The sequence below is a fragment of the Cygnus atratus genome, chromosome 1, assembly GCF_013377495.2.
Source record: "Cygnus atratus isolate AKBS03 ecotype Queensland, Australia chromosome 1, CAtr_DNAZoo_HiC_assembly, whole genome shotgun sequence".
Classification (NCBI taxonomy): domain Eukaryota; kingdom Metazoa; phylum Chordata; class Aves; order Anseriformes; family Anatidae; genus Cygnus; species Cygnus atratus.
Genome location: NC_066362.1, coordinates 153626321 through 153652825, shown reverse-complemented (window position 1 = coordinate 153652825; position 26505 = coordinate 153626321). Strand labels below are relative to the sequence as shown.

The 26505-nt window shown below is 40.2% G+C and overlaps 1 protein-coding gene across 1 annotated transcript in view; it reads left to right on the top strand.

The window, feature by feature from the left end:
• HS6ST3 (heparan sulfate 6-O-sulfotransferase 3) overlaps positions 1–22021 on the top strand; it is a 316546-nt gene extending 294525 nt beyond the window's left edge. Inside the window, exon 2 of the mRNA XM_035557033.1 lies at positions 21316–22021. Within this exon, the coding sequence (XP_035412926.1) occupies positions 21316–22021 (706 nt within the window). The remainder of the gene's footprint in view (positions 1–21315) is intronic.
• The last annotated feature ends 4484 nt before the right edge of the window (positions 22022–26505 follow it).

Genomic DNA, 26505 nt, shown 5'->3' with positions numbered 1-26505 from the left:
AAAGAGGAAATCAAACATCAGATATAATTTGTTTATAATAATTGATATTTTATCCCACAGAGAGTCATATGATTGTATTTTGGTTACATTTCCATATTTTAAAGATAGAAAACATCCATTTTATCTGAAAAGTTAAACTGAGAGTCTCTCTTTTGAGCACACTGGTTTGCCCTCTCCTGGTTTACCCTAGCACAGTGGCGCTGTTTGTTGAGTCAGGGACATGAAGCCCCACCGGATTTCCCTGGCCTTTCAACCCTTGCAAGCATTCAGACAGGAGTCGGGCTCCCGAATCCTTCGACTCTCTGTCCCTGTCAGATGTGGTATCTCCTTCTCACAGAGTCTTGTGGTCGGAAGCAGTCAGGTTTCAAACATAAACAAATGCAAAACATCTCCAGAACTGAAGCAATATTACAATAATTGCTTCCCCATATTTACATCATTTATTTGTGCTTTAACTGAATAAATCCCTGTCAAAGAAAATAAAACTGTAATTACTTTAATTCAGAGCATGTACAGTCCACCTATTATCCAGCTAATTTACTGTGCTCACAACTCTCTCTTTGCATAATGAATTAGATGATAACTTTTTTAAATTTACAGAAATAATTGAAGTCTTGGTTCAGCAAGGCACTTAAAGCCTTAAAGTCTTTATTCAGCAAAGTAGAGAGGCCCATCTTTATATTTGCACAAGTTGGCAATAGTGACAGATACCTAGCTAGTCCCCCAGATTATCTCATCAAACTTATTTTTGTCTTCAAGCAACTCTGCTTGCAAAGTTGTGCTCGTCATTTGTAAGTATAAAGTGGTAGAGTGATTTTAAGATCAACTTTTCTGTGTAGCCTAGATATACTTCTTTTTAAAGGATGTTAATATTGTTGCTGGACTGATAATATAGTGGCCCATGTCTTCTGGTTAGAAAAAAAAATAGTTTTCTGTATATATTAAATACTTCTTTTGTATTAGGTATGTGTTCGTTTATTTATTTTTCTCTGTCAACTATTTGGAGACAGTCATTGCACTCAAGAATGTATTTTTTGATGAGAAATACATGGACAAAAATAAGCCATGCCATATGAACATCTTTCTTTTAATTGTCCATTACCCATGTCTTAGTTATTGCTAGTGACTGCCACTTAAGTGATGAGTCTGAAAACACACTACTGTCTTATTAACATCAATCAGTGCCTTATTTAGATTCATACTGTGTGGAAGATGCAGTGAAAAATAAGAGACAGCCATTTCCAAACAAAACATGAGAGAGACAACAGGTCATTTAGTAGCAATGGTAGTTTCGTACCAGTAACTATTTCATCTTCCTGGGCCGTGCACACTTGTAATCAGTAAACACAGCAAGACTGTAATGTAGATTACTAAATCCTCAAGATGCTGATATTTTATCATCTAGTTGCCCAAGTTCAGGTTTCCAGTTGGAACTGAAAAGAGGTGGCCTGATTACCAGCAGCTTCAGTATTAATGAGGAATTCAGCAGTCTGAGGCCTCAGGTCCTAAGGAGTGAGTACCAAGCCATGGTATGCCTTGCTTTGGGAGCTGTGCAGCACACAACACCTGCAGGTATAAGTGTGTGCCACACAAAACAATACACACAGCTGCTTCTGCAACAGCTGGTGGTGGTATGTAGGAACTGAGAGATGTTTCTTTATTTTCTTCCACTGCCTGAGGGGTTCAAGCTTGCCTCTCCTGTCGCCCACAAGGCTGTTGTAGCTCTGTGGCTCCTGCTTCTTTGAGCAAGAAATATGTCCACAGTCCTTGGTTGGATGCTGTTTCATTTTGGTCCCCGTTTAGTGGAGGACTTGTTAGTGTTAGGTCAGAGGTTGGACTAGGTGATCTTGGAGGTCTCTTCCAACCTAGATGATTCTGTGATTCTGTGGTTCTGTGACGTCAAGATTCAATGGGCAAAAGTATGAGAGTATGACTACTCCATAGGCAGTGAATTCTGCTCCAAAAGACCAGGCAGAAGATATAAGTAATGATAATAAATGATGTCCTGGCTACCTCTGTGAAACATCTGCATTAGAACCCTCACTGATGGAGGGAGAGCAACACACAGCACTGCTTCCTCTTGCATTGCTTTTCCCAATTTGCCAAAAGTTTATCCTTAGGTCTTTTGTTGTTATTACAGGTTTTTAATAGGAGTTGTAGGAAACAGTATGCAAAAATAAATAAATAAATAAATAAAGACAAAAAAAACACAACAAATCAACAAAGACAAAAAGCCACCCGCACCACGTACAATATATTGTAAGGATGGTAGTGCTAGTAATGGTCATAAGCAAATGTAAAATTCTGTAGTATGAGCAGAGTCTATGTGACATGCCGTAAACAAAACATTGAACTACGTGCATTAAGATGATGATAAAAAGAAGTACTGAACAGCCATCTCACTTGCTGAGCACTGCCTGTTCTGTGCACTGAACAAAGCAGGGGTCCTGTGGAAAAATAATAATTTTTATTGCAACTAAATATGGTATCGTAATGGCAAAATAAAGCTGCACAAATAATGTTATTTCTGTCATTTTCTAACTCTGAGGACAATATTTCAGCTTGTAATAGAGGCTTTTATGCATATATTTTCTCACAGAAGTGCCACGGTATTGTTATTAGATATGTTGCACTCCTTTAAATTTTATGTGTGACATTCAACATTTAGGAAATTTAATTTTTCAGTTGTGTCATTTACTTAGTTGTAGTACACTAGAACAAGGAAATGTATACTACATGGAAAGAATGGCATAGCCCGATGTAGGACAGGCATACAGAAGTGTGCAGGGCAGCAAGGCTGAGCAGATTGTCCTCGTGTGGGTGTATAATTCATACATCCAGAGTAACTCCTGCACAGTGGTAACAGGTTAGAGTTCAAGGCTGTAGTTTGACAATACAGTTGAACTGGCTTTAGATCTCCTTCTATTTGCTCAAAAGTGGTGTAAACAACCAGTGCAACCGGTACTGCTCCAGCATTAACTCACTTTGCCAATTCAGGATGTTCAGGAGAAGTTGTTAAATTATTTTTGTGCCAGAAAACGCTATGCTGGATTAAGTATTTTCATTCTGCATAACCCTTGTGCCCCAGCAGATATCATCTGTCCTCTCACTTCTGGCACATGTAAAAGTATAAAAACAGTGGAGGCACTGTGTCATGTACTCTGACCAGTCTGACAGAAACACGGTCATATGCCGACATTTGCTATGGGTTGTGTTTGTATTGCCAGGCCACCCATCTACACACAGACCTGATATTAAATGTGGTGGAGGGGGTGAGCCATTTTTCAGCCTGCCTGAGGATCTCAGCTGCCCTTTCTGCACTGTGGCCTAAAAGGGATGCTCCTCTCCTTTGTGCTGGACATCCACGCTCACTTCCCGCATCCAGTCTGTTTCTGTGGTTCATTTCTCTCAGAGCTGACGTGCTGTTTGATGTTGCCTCCTACCAAACAGCGGTAATAATATATTTTCTGATAGTCTTTTTGTAAATGAATGGAAAGTATTCATTTTTACAAGTGGTAGAGAACTGCAATTTGTGATGCCTGCATTTCAAGATCTAGTTTTATTTTTTATAATTTTTAATATAATTTTAATTTTTAATAATAATTTTTAATTTTTAATAATAATTTTTAATATATTTTTTTAACAAATTTCTTATTGTAGGTGAGAGAACATTTTCTATGGCAGGAATGACATCCAAAGTCTTCTTTGTACTTATGACTAAAACTGTAGAGATCCTTTGTCTTATTTATTTGTTTGTTTGTTTTGCTTTTCTTTGAATTAACTCATCAGCACGTGAAATATTTTTCTCATCACTGTTAATAAAAAAAGGTCTGGCTTTGTGGGTGGCTTGATAGAAGAATATAGTAGAACAGGGATGGCCAAGCTGAATCAGACCAAAGGTCCATCTAGCCTAATTTGTTGTCCCCAACACGACAAGCACATAATGATGATACCCCTGAATATACTCCCTAGTCTAAAAGTTCAAGGCTTGAAAATTTCTTGCTTAGTGAAGATGTCTCTCTATTTAATAGCTCTTGGTGAGTTTGTCTTCCATGAACTAGTCAAATAGCTCCTTGCAGTCCTTTTTAATATGACATTTTCCTTTTCTATATGTTTATTTATTTATTTTTACATAACAAAATTATCATCCTTAGGCCTTTTTAGAAAGCCAAAGCCACATTCAGGCTGAGTTTAACAGAACAAAGTCCATTTGAAAAGTTTCAATAATGTAACTGTTATAGGACATCTAGGGTTTGAAGTTACACTGAGGGTGTTGGTGGTTTTTTTGTTTTTTTTTTTTTTTTCAAAATCATTTCTGGCTCTCAGATTTGTTAAGAAAACCTGAAATTACAGTAATATACCTGATGCACAATGAACTGGACTGAGCCATTTGAGAGTAAGTCTGTATGTCTGGGATGCAAAAATGGGGTGGCTCCATTTCAGCCCAGTTTCAGTGAGCCAAAATTTGAAAATCCCAAGTGGAACAAAGCATCCCATCCAAGAGCTTGTAGAGGGTGAGGCACAAATGAGGGCAATTCTGTGAAACTGGCAGGTGGGGAAGTAGCCATGTGCCTAAACCTAAACAATTCTTGCTCCAGTGTTGTGCATCTCCAGTGTGTAGCTAAAAGGCCAGACTGAATAGGCTTAGCATAGTGAGCAGCGGTCATGGCTGCTCTGGGGTAATGTTTTTTTGCTCAAAACTGCAGATTCTGACTGGATTTTAATGTTTTTCCACACTTTTGAGTGCTCCCCTCCTTTTTTTTGGAATAACTTTCCTTGGAAATTCTGCAAGTATATTTCAGTATAGTGTTGTGTTTTTTTCTATGGTTCCTAAGAAAGCCATTTGCCTGGAGATGGGGGCTTTTCCAATCAGCATTCATTACTTCCACGCTGTTTAGAAGTCGCTGTGGTGCAGTTTTTGTGCTGGGGTGGATGTGTCTCCTGTGTGCACACCATCAGCCTGGCTTTGTGAGCCAGCTGCACAGTCCCTGCTCAGTGACACCACCCCACTCTGGTTTTCTCTGATGCCAGCTCTCTGTGTTACACACATTTGTAGATCAGTGGTTTGTTCAGTTTGCTCGCTGTTTTACAATAAATGCAGGCATGTTTTGGGATGAGGTAAGACCATTACTTTGAAGGGTGAAAAAATCAAGAAAACTCAGCCTGCGTGCTCTTCCCCTCTTCCTTCATTGCCTGCTCCATTACTGTTTGCACAGCATCTGTTGTAAACATTTCTTCTTCTTTTGAGAATAACGGGGCAAAAAGGAAAAGCAATCAAAGCTGTGACTGTCTTTATGAAACCCGTGCCTTCCCTTCCCACCAGCATCTGCTCTCCCCACAAGGTAGGCTGCAGGCTACCATTAGTCTGTAGATAGGTAGTCTGCTAGTCTGCAGGCTTTGGTCTCTTGCTGGACAGGGGGAGGTGGATTTCTGGCCTGTGAGCAAAATGTCTCAGGGCCTTTGGGGAGAATATGCAGTCTGGTGGCCATTGCCCCCAGCCCTCACCTTTGGGACTGCTGTTGGATGTTAAGATGAAGGCATTGCCCATGCCTGCTTACCTTGGTCACTGGACTTGCCTGGCTGTAGTGTCAGGTTTTTTCCATTAATGCTCAGGGAATACTAATGTGGCCCTTCAGCTCGTCTTGCTACACCTTTGAGGGTTCCTGCTGCTTGTCCAAGGATGATTTCTTGATGATAAAGCCCTGCCTGTGTTAATCATTGTTCCTAGCAGTGAAAGTGCTGTTACTGGAAACAACATGGAAAAATGTCTGAATGTCTGAAGTGAGTTATTTTTAGAGCCATGGTTTGCATGAGTATGCTTAATGCTGGCAAATTTATTAAGGCCATGCAGCAAATTAAAGTGTCATGAATAAAGGTCTATGTGCATGTAAACATCCTTTTCAGCTAGGTAGAGCCATAGTTGAGCTTGAACATATAGCAGCTGCTGTCTCAAGATGGAGAGAGGAGATGCAGATGCTAAACAGCATTTAGTAGGAATGTTGTGATGTATAGTTTTGCCATATATGAAAAATAAGATAATTATTAACAAAAAATTTGCCTTAAGAAAAGCCCCACTGGAAAGGAATATCTGCAAAACAAGCAAACAAACAATCAATCAAAGAACAGGTTTGTTTGCCTCCATTTCGTTTTCTTTTTTTCTTTTTCTTTTTTTTTTTCCATTTTCAATGATCAGGTAGGGCAGGTAGAATATCTTCAGCACAACGAGATTTCTTTTTGATATGCACAGATTAATTTATGTAAAATAATTTAATATTCAGTGTATGTATCAAAAGTAAGATTGGCCCAGTCTGTGCAATACAATCCATTAATTTAAAGATACAGACATTGAAATCATTAAAACTGCAGGGAAGTATTCATGATGTTATTATTAACCTGAATTTTGGTTTCCTGTTTCTATCACTGCTGGATTATATTGACAGTAATATTTTGATATAAAGAAGAAAGCAGTTTATGGAGTCTATAAAGGAAACCTAATGAATGTTTCATATTCAAATGTTTGTGTTACTTAGGATCCATGTCAGCAACTCTGCTCCTTGTTAACATGTAATTATCTTTCATAATTCTGTTATCATCCTGTTTTCTTCAGAGCAAGATAAGTTTGTGACCTGAAAAGTACTCTGACTCTTCGAAGGGAAGGGAAGAAATCCTAAACTTGCGAAGACAAAGAACCTTACCATTAGGTATTTGTAGCTCTTAGGCTTCATTTCAGATGTTTTTTTTTTGTTTGTTTTTTATTTTTCCTGCAGCCTGAATTCATGTTCAGCATCTGCACAGATGTTCATTAATTTCAGTGAAAGCTACATTTGAAAATAAAGTCCTGCACAGTATTCCCCTGGCCTCTAGTTCAGAAAGATGCTAGATCACGTTGAGTCTCAATGTCAAATATCTCTGTAGGGAAAGGCTAGGAAGGCTGATCCATTTGCATATGTGGGGAAGTACAGCAACAGTCTGCTGCTCTAGTGTGAGAGGAGGATGTTATTTTACAATAATAAAATGGCAAAGATTATAACCCACAGTTCAAGAAAGAAGAAATTCCTCCTTGTTTTTACAGACAGAAGAGGAGTGGGAACATCAGCTCAGAGACTGTGGCTGGATTTTAGTAAGGGCTGGATTGCTTCATGGCCCCAAACAACGTTTATATATAAATGAGTTGAGATAATAAGGCTAATCAAATGTCATGCTTCAAGTAGTCAGTTCAAGGCCTGAAGGGATTTGGAAGTGCTTTCCCTCCACTGTACAGATGTGCTCCATTGATTAGGATTTGCCCATTCCAGAGGAGGGCTGCTGTGCTAAAGATATCCCTGATGGCTTGCTGCAGACAGTTATTCATATGGCGTCCAATCAGCACCTTGGGTGTTTAATTTTACCTGGGTGCATAAAGTGTTGCTGCAGACTGAATTCTGTCGTCAACATTTGTTAAATGTGACCATATCATATGGCAGTATTGCTGCATGATCATGAAAACTTTGCTTAAAGTTTGCAGATCAATGTGCAGAGATTTACTCGAACGAGTTAGCAGATTGGTGGGTTTGTGCTGTATCAGCAAGGCTGAATTCACATAATTGCCTGCTTGCTAGTTTCCCTGAAAGGTAAAGTATCCCTTATAAAAATTGGAGGTTACACGCCTAGGCTTCTTTATTTCATCTTAGTCCTTTTTTTCGTTCCTTTCTCAGTGCACAACATCCACAGCTGATATAGTACAATGCTCAGCCTGGTATGGGCTTGAGAAGCTTTGTTTGCTAAGACTTGAGGTCAGAAGAAAGAGATGGTCCAATTTCTGTCGGGAATGGATGGTAAATAATAATAACCTCACGGAGCCACAATTGAGTTAGGAAGATGAGGCTATATAGAACTGTCTCCGTAAAACACTGAAAATATTAAGGCAAATAAGAAGTTATCCCAAAAACGATTTGTTTTCCATATCTGTTGGGAGCTGAGAGGACCGTGTAAATATGTTTAATGCCATTTGTACCTTAACTGTTGTGCCTGGGGGATGCATGCACACAGAACTGGAATCGTGAATAGTGCTTACTTTGGGCTCACCCTGCAAATTGCAATAAAGTACAGCCAGCAGGCATCTTGGAGGCTGCCTCCCCATGGCAATTTGAACTGATTCTGTGTGTGTGTGTGTGTGTGCATGTGTGTGCACGTGTGTGCAAGTGTGTGTGTGTGGGGGGGTGTATGAGGTCCCATGTTAGCTGGTTATTAGAGCTAGTATTGGAAAAGCTTTATCAAAGTACATGCTTGACAGATATACAGTAGAATTGTACATACAAAATAAATGGTTCACTTTCAAATTACAGTTTTTGTTGTATTAAATTCTACAATTAACTAAATTCTAGTTGGCAAAAACTTTGTTCTAAGATACCATGGTATCTGTAGACAAAAGGTTTATAACATACACTTTCTGACAGCATGTTGTGTTCGCTAAGATTTGGGGAAGATAAGAGGGCCCCCTTGTGGAAATTTTTTTTTATATATGGCAGTCTAAACTGATGCAGAAAGAAAAGTCAGGAGGTCGATGGAAGGGGAAGAAGCAATTTTGCTTATAGCTTTGAGTTGTGCTGTTCACTGGAAGCATTTCTGGCTTTAATTAGATGTTATCAAGTATTTTAGTTTAAACACAAAGTACAATGTAAAATGGGAAGTCAGTACTCTGTCTTATAATTATCAAATTTGAATACCCCATTGTTTGCTTACTTAATGTCTTACAGAAAAAAAAAAGAGAGAGAGAAAAAAAAACATACCATTAGATCGTAAGAGGAGGAATATTAGGAGAAGCAAAGTTAACATTTCATCTTACACCTGAGTGATTTCCTTAGTTTTTGTGAATTGTTTCATTGAATTAATAGGAAAGACTATTCTTACGATGTTTTCCTTAGTAGCATCACCTGAAATTCTTTAATATCCATGTTGTCTTTTTGCCTGCATGACAGGTAAACACATACAGGTCATTTTGTTTACATCATTTGTGGTAATGAAACCTAGATGTTTTAAAAACTCGGCATGTAGGGCAAGAAAATGGTTATAATGTCTGGATTTTGTGACGATCATTTATAATTTAAGGTCATTATGCTTGATGTCAGAATTAATAAAGACTTGAGGCAAAGCTTAGAGCGAATAAATTGATGTACTTTCAAAGGGATTTCAATTACTGGGCCTTTTTATTGTTAATTACTTTATTAATTGAGCAGAATTACTGTACTGATTCAAAATGTGTTGCAGTGAAAAATCCCACAGAACCTTCACTTGAGCATCCCAGATTTGGATGAGAGCGTCTGCAACCAAACTATTAGTTGGAAATTAGAGAGGGAGCCTGGATGCATGCCACTTGTGGCAAAAACTTGGTTTCTGATGAAGCCAGCTATAGAGAGGAACATGGGTGATGTCCGTGCTGCTTGTCTCACCCAGCCAGAGAATAAAATGGAACAGCAACAGCTCGTACAAAATGAGGAAGAGGGTGAAGTAAACATCGTAGTTAATTTTAACATAAATATTTTTGCTCTGCTACAGGCTCAACAGAATCTGGCTGAACAAATATAAAACTCGGAAGATTTAAGGGTCTGGCTACATTTTACTATTTGTCTGTTTCCCCAGTGTTGTTGTCCATTTGTACCTGTGTATTCTGGAAGGCAGACAAGGCTATTTGTACTTTGGAAATATCCCTGTTTTCAGGGATTTTGTGGGATTGGATTTTACCAATGAGATGTATTCTTGCAGGCAGATAGGACTCGTGACAACAGACCTCTCATAATTCTGTAACAAGGTGTACGTGTTTTTGTTTTTTTTTTTTGTTTTGTTTTGTTCTTTCTTTACAACCATTACAGAAGACCTTATGCTAAGTCACCAAATGGGCAGGAATTCTGTGTCCCCAGCTCTTTGCATCAGAGCTGGAGCTGAGGGTGGCCGGAGCTCTGTTACCATTAGCACAGGCAGTGCCCCATGCTGGGCAGACTGCTCCCGAAACAGGGACGTTCTCCAGCCTTGCTGGCAGCTGCTGAGGGGCTGGGACCTGGCCATGAGGAAGGTTTCGTGTCTTGTTCTGTGTACATAAGGGATACTTTGCTGTGCTAAACCATTACCGATGATTATAGGTATCACACTTGGCGGGTCCCCTCCCAGTATAGTTTCTGTAACCCTTGGAAGCCAAGTTGATGGAACAAGCTCTAGCTGTGGGTCCCTCTTGCTGGACTGTCTCCAGGTTCGCTCTTCTCTTGTCCCTTGCCTGTCATCACCTCTCATTTCTCTTCCCAGTCCTTGTTTTCTGCTGCCATTTGAGGCCTGTGGGTCATCCCCATTGCTTGTCTCTCCTGTACTTGTAACATCTCTCTGACAGAGGCAGGTTCAGTGTTTTTCCCCCAAGCTGGGGCTAGAGACAGCTCTAGGAGGAGGCAGGGAGGAAAGCAGTGCAAATACTTCCTTATTTCTCTTTCCTTTCTGCATGGTGGCATAGCAAAGGCAGAGATAGGAGAAATCATGTTCTTGAGTAAAGGTGTCACACGTGCCCCAGATTTTCATGGTCCTTATGAGACCTGGCGATGATCTGTGCACAAGGGGGGTGAGATAGAATGAGGGCAGCATGAGGAATGGATTCCTCCCTTTCCATTCCTGGCCACAGAGGATTTATTATTCTCTGCCACAAAGGTACGCGTGGTCTTGCATACAGTATCTTTAAAGAATCTTGTGGACGCTATTTGTATTTATTGCATTTGAATGGCATGTGCTCATATGCTGTTTCTTACAAGGTACAGGATTTTTATTATGCATGTGCTTGATAGAATAACCAGATTCTTATTATTTGATTTCAGTGTTGCATTTTATGTTTATATTTATTTCAGCAAAGCTCTTGCTACTTCACTCTTTTCGGCAATTTAAAGAACACTTGGTACAATTGAGCACGATACAATTTAGGCAAGGAACAAAAATCTCTAGGGGGAACGTCATTAGATTTGTGTTTCATCAAGAAATGATTTACAATTTGTATCAAGGCTCTTTGATGGAAAGTGGCAGATTTGTTTTTCTGTCAAATCGCCTAAGCTGTACATTTCTATTCCAGTCTGCTACACTCCCAAACAAATTGTCATTTCCCCATCTTAACCTTTCTTTGTGTTCTGATGTGCAGCAAAGCTGGAGCCACCATTCTCAGCCTTTGGGCTGAGACGCATAAATACCTGGCCTCTTTCTCTGGTAGAAGATGGCAAATTTACCCTGAGTAAAGTATTTGATGGAGCAGCATCTGCGTAGTTTGTTATACAAGACAGAAAACATGGGGCTGAGTATAAGAATTTTCTGATGGAGAAGAAGCTGGTAGATGGAAGGTAACAAAATAAGATGTGCTGAAATAGGAACTTTCTGTGATTTTTTTTTTTTCTAAATTAAAGTTATTAATGAATTTCCTCAGGGCTGGTCTTAGCTCTGATCCTATTTCATGTTTTCATTAATGGTGTTGGCACAAAAAGCTTAAGTATGTTAATGGAATTTGCTTAATGACCTTGAGGATTTCACTAAGAGGTGGAATGAAGTTTGGTAGCACAAAGTGCAAGATCACACAATGCAGTCCTGCTGAAATGGATTTCCTCTATAAACTGAGTGCTTACCAGCTGAAAAGGAAGGAGGAGTGAAAGGACTCCTATATATTAGCCAGTAACATAGTGAGGATGAGTTTCCAGAGTTATGCCCCGCCTCTGTTCCTCCCCTCAAAAAACCATCAACAACAACAAAAATGTACTGTGAAGGTGGTCAGATATTAAATACATTGCCAGTAGAGATAAGGAAGTATTTGTTATACAAAGCATCTCTGAAACCTCATGTGAAATTTTGCCCAGTTCTAGCTGTGTACAGTGAAATGTGAAGTCATGCAAGGTCAAATACAAGGAAGGGCTGCTTGTGTGGTCAAAAACCAGAACTGATCTCAGCTGTCTCCAGCATGGCTTACTTTTGTGAGCCCCATATCAAAAGCTCTCATGGAAAGGTGAAACGTTGGAAAATTTGGGATGCATCTTTGGGTGAAACAGTCTAAGTGTGACTAAACAGTTTTGGGGGACTGCAGCTGGCTTACTTCTGGCTTGTCTTACCAGAAAGGACAACAACTAGTTCAACTTTGTATAATAAAGGCTTTAAAGGCCTTCTCTCCTCCTCTGATGTTCAAATATAAATTATATCGATGTATTTGCAGTGCTAACTCAAGAAAACTGGATGTAACTGGGCCAGAAATAAGTTTAGTTTGGGAATGAAAATCACGTTCCTAACCATGAGAAGCAACACAACCAGAGCAATGGAATGAAAATAATATTTCAAAAGGGGATAGGATGTTTTTTGAAAGGGATAACAGAGTGCTCATATCTGTACTGCTAGGGAAGGAGACCGATGACCCTGGGTGCCTCCTGTAGCTGAATAAAACAGCAGACCATGCTTTCCATGTACTCGAGCATTCTTAGCTCTTTATACCCTGTATTTTCTTCATTAACTTAGCCTAATTTTATGCTCTGCGTTTGAAAATTTGTGCCTAATCCTAAATGCAGCACACAAGAAAGTTATGCATTAGTTCAGAAAACTCACACATTCATATGCCATCTATGTGCATTTTCTAATATACTGGGATTAAAACCATGGGTAGATAGATCATTTCATTAGTCTAGGAGCTGTTCAGGACCCAGACTTGATACTTGTGAAGAGAGTTCATTTCTTTAAGCACATGTAGTTTCTGCACTGTCCTCTCCAATTTCTAGAGACTCTATTGAACGAAGTGTCATTGAAATAAATATTCATGAAGTTTCTCAATAATTCAGGCTGTGCTGATTCAGAGTGTTATACCCCTACTTAAAACCATATGCAAAAAGTCTTGTAAAAGGCAAAGCACATTCCCTGTACTCAGTCTTTGGTAGCTAGGAAGGAACAAGGGAGGACAGGTACAATACTGTTGGCGGGCTGATTCTGTTTTGATGTGTCTTCTGACAGGACTGTGCATTTGGTGACAGAAGACTGTGCACAGTCACACAGAAACACAGAACCACTGGGGTGGGGAGAAACCTTGGGAGGTCTCTAACCCAACTCCCTTCTTACAGCAAGGTCAACACTCAATGTAGACAGGGTTGCTTGGGGTTCTGTCCAGTTGGGTCCTCAAAACCTCCAAAGATGGAAGGTGCACAACTTCTTCAGGCAAAGCTTTCCCAAAACTTAATTATCCTCCTAGCGGAAATTATTTTCCATGTATCCTCCTCTTTTTCAATTTTTGACCATTGTCTCTTATTATCCTCTCATGCATGTCAGTGAAAAACATGGTTCCATCTTCTCAGTAACCTCCTCGTATGTACTGGAAGGCTGCCGTTTGGTACCCACCTCATGCCTTAGACATCTGTTTAAAATACTTCATTAAAGTCTGCATCTTCATAAATAGATATTCTCTTGTGTCAAGAAAAAAGTTTCAACAGTCTGAGTTTGTTTTGTGCAGAGCAGATCCCAAGATCCATTTTTGCTAATGATTTTGAGGGGCTTATGGTAATATGACATGTAGACAACATGATTGCTACTTCTATGGTTATTCACTACTTACAAAATCTGTTGCTTATCGAAGATGCATGTAGAAAGTCACAGTTCCCAACTTCAAAAGCCTACAGTCCTTCAAAACAAGGTTCTCAGTTTGCATAGTCCCAGGCCACTTGCCTTCATATGTAACATATTTAAGAAGAGTAATCTCTATAAATGTGTTTGTTGCCATTGGTTATTGTACAGATGTACCGCTGGATTTTTAAGGTCTTTAAATATATATATATATACACACACACATATATATATTGAAACAAAGCTATTTTCAAATTCTCATATGCTGGCATAGCTTTACATTATTACTGAATTTGCCCTAGCTTCACTTGAAGGAAAATTAGGCTCCATACGTGGAAAAATTCCTGATGTTGTACATGCAGCATTTGTGTTGCCACAGGTTCACTCGCTTTCTTCTACCCTTCTGGACTACCCTAAATCACTGCTGTTAAAAGTTGTTTGATGTCAGAGAGTGAGTGATCTCTAAAGACATTCCTTGTCATCTGACATTCTTTAATCAGCTGTGGGACACTAATCTTCACATCAGCAGCCATGCAAAAAATAAAAAACCAAAAAAATCAAAGGGCTTTAAAGCTTTTTTGATATATTTTTTTTTTTTTCTGATAGCACAGTTATGGGATTTAATTTGTTATTTCAGAGGATATTTTAAAAAAATAGTGTTTGCAATTTCTAAACCGAAAAAATCAGGACTTTTATGAGTGCTAAAGCAACAGGTTAAAGTAATAGAAACTGAAACTGGTAAGAAGTGGTACCCCTCCTAACATGCAATGAAATGTGAGTTGTCACATTTTGTAAGTGCTTCCCAGTACCCAAACACCAAATTTCTCTTGACTGTTAACAGACTGTCATCACAAGTAACTTCCTGAGCAATCACCTTTGCTTTCCAGAACCAGAAATATGATACCAGTTGTCTGACTCTAAGCCCTCTCCCTATCTTATCTGTCTCCCTATGGCAGACTGTTTTTCTAACTGCTGTTTTGGAGATGTGTGTGAAATAATACAATACTTACTTAAAACTGTTTATCTGGGGAACGCTCCAGCTCTTAAAACACGCTTACAAAGAGATAACGTGACTGGTGTATATATATATATATATAATATATACACACGTATATATATATGATAGGTACAAAAAGTAACATCATGTATGTACTCTGTAGTTACTTCTCACTCTCTTCAAAATGTTACGTTACAGGTTAGTTTTCAAGATTGGCCTAAAGTTCCCACTCTGTGAATACATCTGTGCAGGCAGGGAGTCTTTGACTGCAGGTGTGGGATCCACCTTACAGGTTGAGACTTCTGTGTAGGTGTCTACATTTAGGCATCTCCAAGTCAGCGGGTATCTAAGATCCCACAGTGGTCAATGTGCACAGTGCATTGTATAGGGAGTCTGTACAGTGGTACAGTTCATGTCAGTGTTGGCATGTAATTTTGGCCAGCTGCATCACTCTCCAGACACCACTGACTGGGTTGAGCAGCTCCCTGTTGGCTTTAGAGTTTGTTTAGACACGTAGCATTTGGGTATCTTACTCTGGAAGTAGTGTCCTGTCCCACCCCTGAGTAAGCATGCCCTACAAATTTAGCTGCACCATATGTCACTGGGATAGCAAAAGGAGCAGTTAAACAGCACAAGCTTGTGGCCAATTTGGAAATAGGAAACTGACCAATTTTTTCTGGTTGGATTCAAAGCCATGGGACAAAATCCCAGAGGAATTATGAGGCATATCTAATTTTGTACCTCAAAATGCAAGTTATAATTCTTAGATTTAACTCTGCTGAAGTCAACAACAAATTTGCCTTTAATGTAGAGTAGCTGAGTGTCTATAGGACATTACAGCCACTATCTGAAGTAAGCACAGTGCTCACCATTCCAGTTAAAAAGAGTGAAGTGGTGGGTGCTCAGATCCTGTGAGAAACTTGCCAATTAAGTGTTTTTTCCTACATGCTGAATTGATGATGTATGCAATAAGAATGGATGAGCATTGACTTCTTATTGGTGACTGCTGTCTTAATGACGCTTTCAGTAAAGGACACATACAAAGAAACCCATGAAAAACCTGAGAGGACAGCTGACAGTATTAAGGTCACAAACTTTGGTAACAGATGTCTTAGAAAAGCATTCTCATCACAGTGGTCTAGCATCCTCTGGCAGACGCTAAGCTTAAGAAACCTATGTGCTGTTGCTACATCATCTTCACAGAAGTCTGCAGGCTGGCCAGTGTTTATCCAGCTTGGTGGATTAGCTTCTTGCAGCCGTATGGACATGTATATAGTTTGCATGCTGCTTCATCGCATTTTCTCTGCAGTCAGGTTGTTCAGAAAAAGAAGTATACAGTTTGGTTTTGTTACACTGGGCGGATTATCTGTAAATTAAGCACAGCATGGATGCAGTGACACTCTGCACAGTAAAGCTGCCAGCCATGAGATGGTACATCTGCATTATGCCAGGACAACTTGACCAGTTCGTATCAGCACCAGCCCAACAATGCTACTTCACTTTCTGCCTTCCCCCACCGTCCCTGTTGTATGGTCACATTCCCTAATTGTTCACATATTGCATTGCCCATGTTTTTGTTTCACACATTTACCCTCCTTTATGCACTGTTACCCAGACTGGTGATACTTTGCCTGAAGAGAGGTAGCTGATCAGTGGTTTACTCTGTTATTGCCACTGAGAACGTGGGCTTTTGGATAAAACTGGGAAGCACACAGCTTTTGTTCACACAGTGCAGATCCTTCCTAACCCTTTGTCTTGTGACCACCTCTGTCACTAGCACAACTGTACTGCCAGGATGGCTTTTGCCGGGCATTTCAGAGCTTGCCATGGGAGCACACCCACTTCCAAGACTAAAGCTGCTAACTTCTCATAACAGCTCGGGTCATAAACTTGAACAGGGCTTTTATTTTCCCAGCTACCAGGAAGAACCACAATGTGGATGTTTTTATGATGCACCTGGGCTTTTCAGTCATTTTGGTTCTTTTTTTCTTCTGGCCGTTAGCGTCTCACAAAATATTCTGCAGTGACTGCCTTTTTCTCCACCTCAGATATTTCTCCATCCCTGCACCAACTGCTGTGAGTGTTCTCTTCCCCTTTATGAAACTCATCACTCTTTACACACAAGGTTCTGCGTCAGTATTAAAATGAAGAGGGGAAAGCTCGCTTTTCCCCTACTCTGAGCCTCCACAAGTGCTGTGTGAGCTCTCCTTGTGCTGGCTGCTGCACACGAGAGCAAGAGTGCTAGGGAAGATGTCATTCATCCTCTTCCCCAGGAGGCCCTACAGGATGTTTTTGTTCTCAATGCGTGGTGATTCTTCACATGTTTAGTAAATCTGCCTCAGCTGGGATGTCTGTTCCGTGGTGATAGAAGAGGCAAAACGCCCTGGTTTGGGATCACCCCCACTAATATGCTCCTCTGAAATGAATTTCTAAATCCAGGCAATACTATTGAAGGATTAATGTAAGATTAGAGTATTTATACTAAAATACCTTATAATGTGAAAGAAATACGTGTTCTTGGGTTATAACTAGAAGCTCATTTTATCTGTTCTATTAATTAAAGGTTTGGGTTGTGGTGGGTTTTTTTTGCTTTGTTTTGTTTTGTTTTGTTTTTTCTCCCCTAATGCTAATGAAGAGACTGGATTTCATACTGGTGGGACTAGAGCCTTCTGAATTTCCAGGTGGTTTCTAATTCCAGTTTAAATAGTATCATTTCAGATACAGAACTTCTCAAGCTAATAGGAACAGGACAGTGCTACCCTGGTGCTAAGTTTGTGGCTGTGGTCTCTCATGGATTCTCTCTGCAGGCATCTTGTGTGAGCTGCACACACTAGCTTGACTAGGCTATTGCACGGATTACTAAGTCTGACCACCACGGTGCTTAGCATCCTGCCCTTAAAAATCAACCATCCTAAGGTGGCCATTTTGCCACTTGCACTTACTGTGATTTTTCATTCATTGACCACAGCAGCTTATGCTGGATTGCCATATAAATTTTTACACGCACAAATGTGGACACATGGACACACACATGTCCATGCTTATATGTATGTATGTATACTATATATATATAATTTGCATGTTTTTTAATTAATTTGGAAGGTTTTTTGTAAAACATCTGCTCACTGACATGCCAGCATATTCTGCTTGGTTAGTCTTTAAACACCAAGGCTGCCTGTGGCAACAGTTTGAGTAATCAATGATGGAAGTCCATTGAAACAAAGCCAAGTCTGTGATGAGTTAGCTTTGTCAAACCAGGGAAACAAAAAATAACACTTAGCTCTTTGCTGAGTATTTCCCCCAGTGGCTACCTGTGGAGTTTAACACAGCCAGGAGCACGCTGGAAGCAAGGAGGACATTTACACAGAACAAGCACACATCTGTATTCAGACTGGCTCAAGCACACTCAATGTACAGTTGACTTGATGCTCTTCTACTGAATAGTGAAGGAAGGGGAAATGGAAGGCGACCTGTCATTTCACTTTTTTATGAACTGCTTCTTGTCTTTATTATGAGCTGACTCCTCAGCCATTCCAAGTCTGATTGAAAACTGCATATTATGCACTGAGAGCTCTGAAATGCTGCTCTGTTTAACCCATAAATGTCAACAATTTCCTGAGATAATTTTGATAATTTTCCAACTGAAACAAATGTGCATAACCTATATATTTTTATTTATATCATTATTCTAGAGACATGACATCCTTTTCACTGAAAAAAAAATAATAGTAGTGGAAGCAATGCCATGAGTGCTGGTCAGCATCCCCTATTCATCTGTGTAGCTTTCTAACAGTGTTACCCAGGATCAGGTGGAAGAAATCTAAGGTCTTCCAACCTTAGGTTTGTTAAAGGTGATGGAAAAGGTGATGGAAAGTCATGAGCAGAAGGTTAAATGGAAGGTTGTGAAGTGTGAACGTGGTGTGGATAGCTGCACTGTTAGTGCCTTGGGAACTAAATGTGCATCAGGCTGCTGTTAAAGATTTCCTTCCAGATGAAGAAGCCATTCAGTCTTAACACAAGGAGGCAGCACTCTGCAAGATATGCAAATAAGAAGGAAATCGATCAGGATAGCAGAGCCAGATTCAGAAGTCAGGTAGTTACAAGGAGAAGCATTAATGAGCAGGTGAAAGTTTCTTTCCCAGTCTGCTCAAGGGAAGCTGCAGAAGTCACACAAAGACACACTCCTCTCATTTCCCTGCATTTGCTTCGTATTCCTGTTTATTGCACATCAAAGACATTTACATATCCAGGGATGAAATGGAAATGATTGATGCAAAGGAGATATTTTTGTTAATTGCTGTTGCTCTGAGTCATGCCTGAATGGGACTGCTAGGGATGGGTGAGGAAAGACAGAACTGTTATTAGAGGTATAAACAATTGTCGAGAGCAACTTTTAAATGCATCTGTTACCATGTATCAACATCTAAAATTATCCAAAGAGGTGAGAGGCACCAGTACAAGGACTAAGCCAATACTTGGTCTTCATTGATACAGATGTTGGCAACTGTTCCTGCATTTTTGTCCATTTTTTTCACGTCTGCTGCCTGGATCCTCAATCATTTCCTACAATAGTCCTGTCAGTGCCTGCTGGATGTTACAATAACAGTGTCTTATACTCAGAGTTTATGTGTGTTTTGAGAGTTTGGCTGCTTTATCTGCACAATACCAGTGAAATGTCCACTTTTTGTTCTATTAGTTGGAAAGGAATTCTTAATGTACTCTCATACATGCAGCAGAGCCAAGGTGAGATGGGCATTCAATTTGAGACGGGAAAGCCATGCTTGAAGTACATAAAGATGGTGTTTTTCATAGTGGGGCTATACTGCAGAGCACACAGGAGGATTTCTGGTGCTTCCTACTCTGCAGGAGCAATGAAGAGGTATTTAAGTAATATCTCTCTATGGAATGGCTGCACAGTCATTGAGTTCTCTGTTGACATGAGCTGTGTAAATAACTGAAGTGGGTCCAAACAGCTGAAGTACAGTTTGATCATGTGTGAGAGGCAGCCAGAAAACCCAAGCCCCAGTTTTTTTGGAAATGTCATCCTTCAGGGTATCATCTGACGTTAACAGAAATCATAGCTCCCAATTGATATTAAAATATATCTATGGCACTCCCTAGTTTATATCCCTCCACCTGTAACCTTTCTACTGTGAAATAATTTTTGAAACAACCATTTCCATTAGATAGTAATTCAAGAAATGACCCTGCAGCAGACCATAGTCCATAGTTTGGCCTCATAATCTTATCCCAGAAAGTATATTATATATCCTCTAGGTGAAGAACTCAGAATGAATAAGGACAAAGTGGTCTGCTCTGTTTCCTTTTGCTTTGTCTGAACTGGGGAATATATCTGCATTTTAGGAAAATGTGGGGATGTCTATCTTAATGACAAATTCAAGGTTTATGGAAAAGCTGTTTACCATCTTGAGTGGTAGAAAATGGGTGATACCTGAAAAAGAAGGGTACTGGTCTTGGAGATTGTTAGCAGTTTCAAGAATTTTCATTTAACTAGTTATAAGATGCCCCTCACAAAGTGTTGGTGTATTTCCAGTGTAACTTGTCTCAAGCAAGCTTGCCTCCTGCTTATTTGCTTCATCCTTGTCTAGGCTTAAAGAAGAATATTTAGATCAGAGTTTTCTTAAGAAATCTTAGGACTCATGATTTATTAATGTATTGTTTGCAGTCAGATGAGTCACACAAACTCATGAGCTTATTTTTGTACCATTCCGTGTGTTAATTTTAGTCATGAATCTTCTGCTAGTTATTCTAGCTGACAGAAATCATAAGTATTTTGGTTTTGTTTTGTCCTTATGATATCACCCTGTAATTTAGGTTAGTTGTTATTGTATAAAACATTTCCCTGTAAAAAATGCAATCTGTAAAATCCTGTTTGAACCATAGTCAATTGCAGTCCATTTCAGATTGCCATAAATAGATGTACAAATTCAATTCAAGAGCTAAAAGACAAATTGACAATGTGAGTGCTGCAGTTATTTGCTCTATTTCAAATCAATATTTCTTAGTGTCTCTTTTGTATTCTTGACAGGTGAGGTTGAACAATGATAATCTTTATATCAACAAATGCTTTTATACTACATGATTATAACTAATTTCAATCAACCACTTGTCTAAAATTAAGTCACGTGAATGGATTTGGGGCCTCTCATTATCTTCACTCCCACCCACTTAATAATAGGGTTCTTCTTAAGTAGGTGGCTCATGCCAGTCTTCCACATGGTGTTATTTTTAGCACTTGCAGCATCCACATTGTATTGCCCGTGCTTCTCGTATACTCTGACCAAGTGCTGTATGGATTATCATCTTGTACACATGCATGTCTCAGTCCAGAAGGAAAGTGACAAGATTATAGAAATAATTTTTTCCACTTTTTCTGATAGTACTGTTAGCATTTTAAAGTAGTGGGGAGTACACTTCTGTTAATTGGCTTCTGCATGAAGTAACTAGCACTGAACAGTTGATAGGTCAAAGTAACTACTTTTCTCTGATAGCTGTTTATTTCCTTTTGTTTCTGTCTTTCTTCCAGTCTCCCTTGTATTTTATTCAGGGTTTATGAAGCTTTAAGCTTTTTACTATCTCAGAAATAGTTGCTTCCAGTACTTAACGTATGTTGAAGAAATGAAGGGATGGTGGTGGTGGTTACTGGTAATCATTCGACTGGAGAATTAAAAAGGGAAAACCACTGAGTTTAAATTGTGTTTAATGGTATGTTACAGGAACTTCTATTACATCACGATGCTGAGGGATCCGGTGTCACGATACTTGAGTGAATGGAAGCACGTCCAGAGGGGCGCGACATGGAAAACTTCCCTTCATATGTGTGATGGAAGAAGCCCAACACCAGATGAGCTGCCTACCTGTTATGAGGGCGATGACTGGTCTGGAGTCAGTTTGGAGGAGTTCATGGACTGCAGCTACAACTTAGCCAACAACCGCCAGGTGCGCATGCTGGCAGATCTCAGCCTGGTGGGGTGTTACAACTTGACTTTTATGAACGAGAGCGAGAGGAATATGATTCTTCTCCAAAGCGCCAAGAACAATCTGAAAAACATGGCCTTCTTTGGGCTGACCGAATTTCAGAGGAAAACACAGTATCTCTTCGAGAGGACATTCAACCTGAAGTTCATTTCCCCTTTCACCCAGTTCAACGTTACACGGGCCTCCAACGTGGACATCGGTGAGGATGTGCGGCAGCGGATAGAGGAGCTGAACTTCTTGGACATGCAGCTGTACGAATACGCCAAGGACCTGTTCTTGCAGCGCTTCCAGTACTCCAAGCAAGAGGAGCATCAGATGAACCGGCTAAAGAGGCGAGAGGAGCGGAGGCTGCTGCGGGAACAGAGAGCTCACCAGTGGCCAAGGGAAGAAGTGGCAGAAGTTGCCGTTACTGAAGATTATAATAGTCAGGTGGCAAGGTGGTGATGCTCCTCCGGCTTAACTAGCCCATAAGAGGATCAGAGGCTGATACTTTGTGTAACTTGGCTACCTGAAAATCAGCCAAGGAAGGCCAACCGCTTTGGTAAATGAGACAGCATCTGACAGCTACCCTTCCTTGTCTCAGTTTTTCTTGGTTTCTGTCAGTGAGGAGAACATTTTTTTTTCTAACTAGGCATTAATAGTGTTATTAAATAGCAGTAGAATAGATTCCTATCCAAACAGACTTCCTGCAAAGCCCTAAGCTATGAGAATGGGTTGAAGAGAGAGCTATATCCACGACATTAACAGATGTAACCTATATGATCTGAGCTACCAAACCTTGTGCAGGCATGAATCAAAATTGAAAAAAAAAAATCTGTTTTGGTTCCTCTGTGATGTGAGAGCTGGTTTATTTAATATTGTCCTTTGCAACTGTAGTGTGTAGCTTTCTAGTGGATGAAATGGAGGTAAACATACTGCCCTTCAAACTTTTACACGCTGTGTTTTGATTAAGGAAAGGATTTGCTGGGGTGATTAAAAAAGACCAAGGAAATGTGGGATTGGTACAGTGCTTGTTCTTTTCTGTAAGCCCTCAGTCAGGGATGATTTGTAAGTGAAGGGGGGGTTTAACTTATTTTTCTGCAGATGTTAGGAGTATCAAACCCAGCCAGGTAGCAGTTGTCTTTCAGAGTGTGTGTGGCAAAGGGAAAGCCAAAGTGCAAAAACTGAGAAATGAAGCAGGTCCTCATTGAAGCTGGGCACACATTGCCAAGATTACCTGGCTGTTGGCAATGAAATAAGCCTCCACATTCACAAAAGGTGAAGAGGGGCCCAGCAAACTAAAGGGAAGAGGAAAGAGAGAGCAGGAAAAGCTTAAATGTTAGTGTGACATTATCCAGATTTGCTTTAAAAGCCTGGAGATATATTGTCTGTGAAGATAGGCAGGTTTATGATATTAGTTTGTTAAAGTACATTGATTCCAAGTGAATACAATTTAAATTGGTTTTCTCTCTAACTATGGTAGTGGCTACAACATATAAAAATAAAAAAATCAGCTTTCATTTTTATAGAATAAATAATAGATATGTGGAAAGGCTTGATATTTATTACTCTGTATGAAGATTCTTTGTAAATTTATTGCTTTCATGAAGAGAGATCTGTATCTGTTTTTCTTCATTGTCTACAAAGATTCAATAGGTTCTTCCTCCACACATTGCATTCTTAACTGCATCTATTTATTCTGAGATTTTTTCTTGTTTCCATTTGTAGTAGTGGAGTTTTAAAAAGAAGGTCCTTTGCATCATAGATCTTTAAGAGATTTTTTTTCCTTCTTCTTCTAGCATAAATCTAAAGCATTAGGAGGAAATTTCTCTAAGTGCCTCAACGTGGCTGCTAAATCAAGATGCTGAAAGTATATTATTGCATGCATGAATGGCTTTTACCTTACAGATGTGCTAATTAGAGATACTGGAGTACCTGATGTGGATGCACATTTCTCAGTTATTTTCAAAATTCAAGGGTTTTAGCTAGTCATTTTAATATGTTGCAGAAAACAAGGCTGATTTTGAAACTTTATCCCTTCATTTCCAGAATGTTATTTTTAGTGCATGCTGTATCTTTTTCAGTTCCAACAATGTTATTGCTATTTTTCTATGCACAATATCAAAAACATGATCTAACAATCCTGTTGAGAGTTAATGCATACAATAATATGTTAAACATGGAATATTGTAAAGAATATAAGGAGTGAAGAAGGCTACTGGGACAATGCCTCATTATCAACGTGGTTTATTAGCAAAACGCTGCTTTACACCGGTGTGCTACTTTTGTGGTAAACAGGGGTTTGGGGGCTCTAATGCTTGTTCCCTTGGTGGATCACATGCATCTCCTCCCACCTCTGCCTTCAGAAGGGAAAACATGGGACAGCAGATAGCCATTCTCCTGCCCAAACATGGGATATCCATCTCAGAGAAGACTCCCCTGACCATTCTGACTGGATCCCCATCACCTTGAAGAGGTGCTCAGACTCCTCTCTCACATAGAAACACCTATGTTCAGAGGTTTGAACTGAAACTTTTACAGTCTAAGACTTAAAGTTCACTCTGCATGTCCTGGCTGTGGGACAGTGGGGTCATTAAAAGCCAGGCTGGACCAGTCTTCTTGCATCTTTAGCACAGCATTGGCCCTGGCCCTGCAGAAGGCAGGAGCGTGCCTGCTGGTCAAACATTCCTGGGCCCATTGCTGCATCTCCTCCTGTGCTTCAGATCCCATGGCGAGAGAGGGGATGGGAGCCTGTGGCACCCTATACACCATGTCCACGATTTGTGGTTTCTCTTCTTGTCTCTGTGAGCACAGGGAGCTGAGGGTGCCAGAGGTGACTCTGAAGGGCCCTGCAGAGTGGGCAGGAGTCAGGGCTGCTGGTGGGCCTGTGGGAGAGAAACCGAGTGCATGGGAGGAAAGATGCAAGCTCATATTTGGATTAAGGAGGAGGATAAACAAGAAAGCAGAATCAGTCCCAGCCCATCTTTTGTTGTAAAGCATCCCTAAGCACCAAAAAGGGTCCCTTTTCTCATGTCCCTGCCACTTTCCCCAGCAGGCCACCTCTCCACACCACTCACAGCAACAGGGGCCTCCTTTTTCATTTTGAAAATGCTGCATTATTTTTTCAGGGGAGAGGAGAGAGAGAGCAGAAATTGTTCCCTGCAGCCTCACCAGTTGCTGTAAGTATCAGTTTCAGCTCTCTAAGCACACCAACAGTTCTCCAGACTATTCCTTCTGCATGACACAAAACAAAACCTAATGAGGAAAATCAAAGCAGTCTTTGGGCGGTTTACATTAGCTTTAATAGTTTGGCAATACCTTAATGTGATGCCTAACCTTTTAGTCAGTCATTTCCCAGGAGACAAGATTAGGGTCCTGAAGAGCTGCTAATGTGCTGTAGCATCTATGTTAACAGGATTTGCCTTAATGCTTGGGATTTATTTAAAATTGAAGTTTTTTTTTCTTTCTTCTTTTTTTTTCTTTCTCCTGGAGCCTGTGTATCACATCGCACTGGTTGTGCAGGAGCGGGCAGCAAGCAGCTGGGATCTTGCCATCACCAAGGCCCACGGCTCCAGCAGCTCCCACCCCAGCTACAGCAGTAGATTCAGCAAACTCCCTTCACTAACACTGCTGCTGTCCTTAGCAGAAATTCCCAGCACATCAAAAATCAAGCAGTTTTGAAATACTTTCAGACTGACTTCTTCTAAGACACAGGCTTGCAGCTTTTTCCACTCGAGCACAGCGCCCAAAATACTGTAAAGCAAAAGCAGACTAAAAGCAGAATAAAGGTTCACATCTCTGTTATTCCAGGTTTTCATTGCTCTAACAGCCCAGGCTTCCCTGTAATTACAGTGTCTCGTTTAAGATCAGAGAGCAGTGTGTTGCTTTCGAAACCTTCATGAGCAGCGACGCTATAGGATTTCTGTCCATCTTCCTGGCATTATTTTGTTGCTTAAACAAGGCAATTTGGCTTCTGCTCCTGTGATGCTGAAACAAATCTCATTCTTTTGTAATGGAGATGTACGTACTAATCTCTCCCATCGCATCTTCAGCACTGGCTGCCTTTTCCAGTTATAATTTGCTGTAGGCTTGGAGCAGACAGAGAAACATGCTGAGTTGTTAAAACTGGTTCCTGGTAATTTGATGTCTAGTCCAAGAACTTGGCCTATTGCCTATGGGCTGTACTTTATTAAAGAAGGAAAATTTGTCCTCTCTTCCCCAGTCATCAGTGCTAACAATAAAAAGCTTTTTCACCATGGGGAAAGGGAAAAAAGACAGTTTCTCATGTTTGGTATCATTCACTGCAGTTGTGTTAACAATGAGGTTGGAATAGCCTTGCTAGGGCTTCTACCCAGTACGTGGTATTTATCTGCAGTTCACTAAAAACAGAAGTAGAGAGTAAAAAACTGAAGGAAGTCAGATCCAGAGTCAAATTCCTAACTTCAGTGTATCCGCTCAACAAAACCAAGTGGCAGCTCACATCACCCTTCAATCTGAAAGTGCTTCAGAGTTGACATCCACTACCAGGAGGATCTTGTTTCCCACACATTTTCAAGAGGCTCAAGTACCAGTAACTGTGAGTGAGTGTGTGTTGTTGGGGACCTTTCTCAAGTTGGCCTTCCTGTTAACACATTTCATTCTGCACTAGTGGGTTCTTGTTTCCCACAACCAGTCCTGTACCAGTACTGAGCACTGAGGCTATAAAACTTGTTATCTCACTGGCACTTTTCTCCTCCATTGCTGTTCCTCTGATACACATGAAATTATTCTTTTTTTTTTTTGGTCTGGGATAGAGAATATCTGTTTTCCAGGCTGGTGGAGATTACCCTGTAAGAGGTCCTGAGATGAATAACCACAATAAAATCATTCTGATAGAGTAGATTGCTGTGTCCTCCTCACCCATGGCAAAAGCATACTCAGAAAAGGTACCCAGCTTGCATTGAAACACT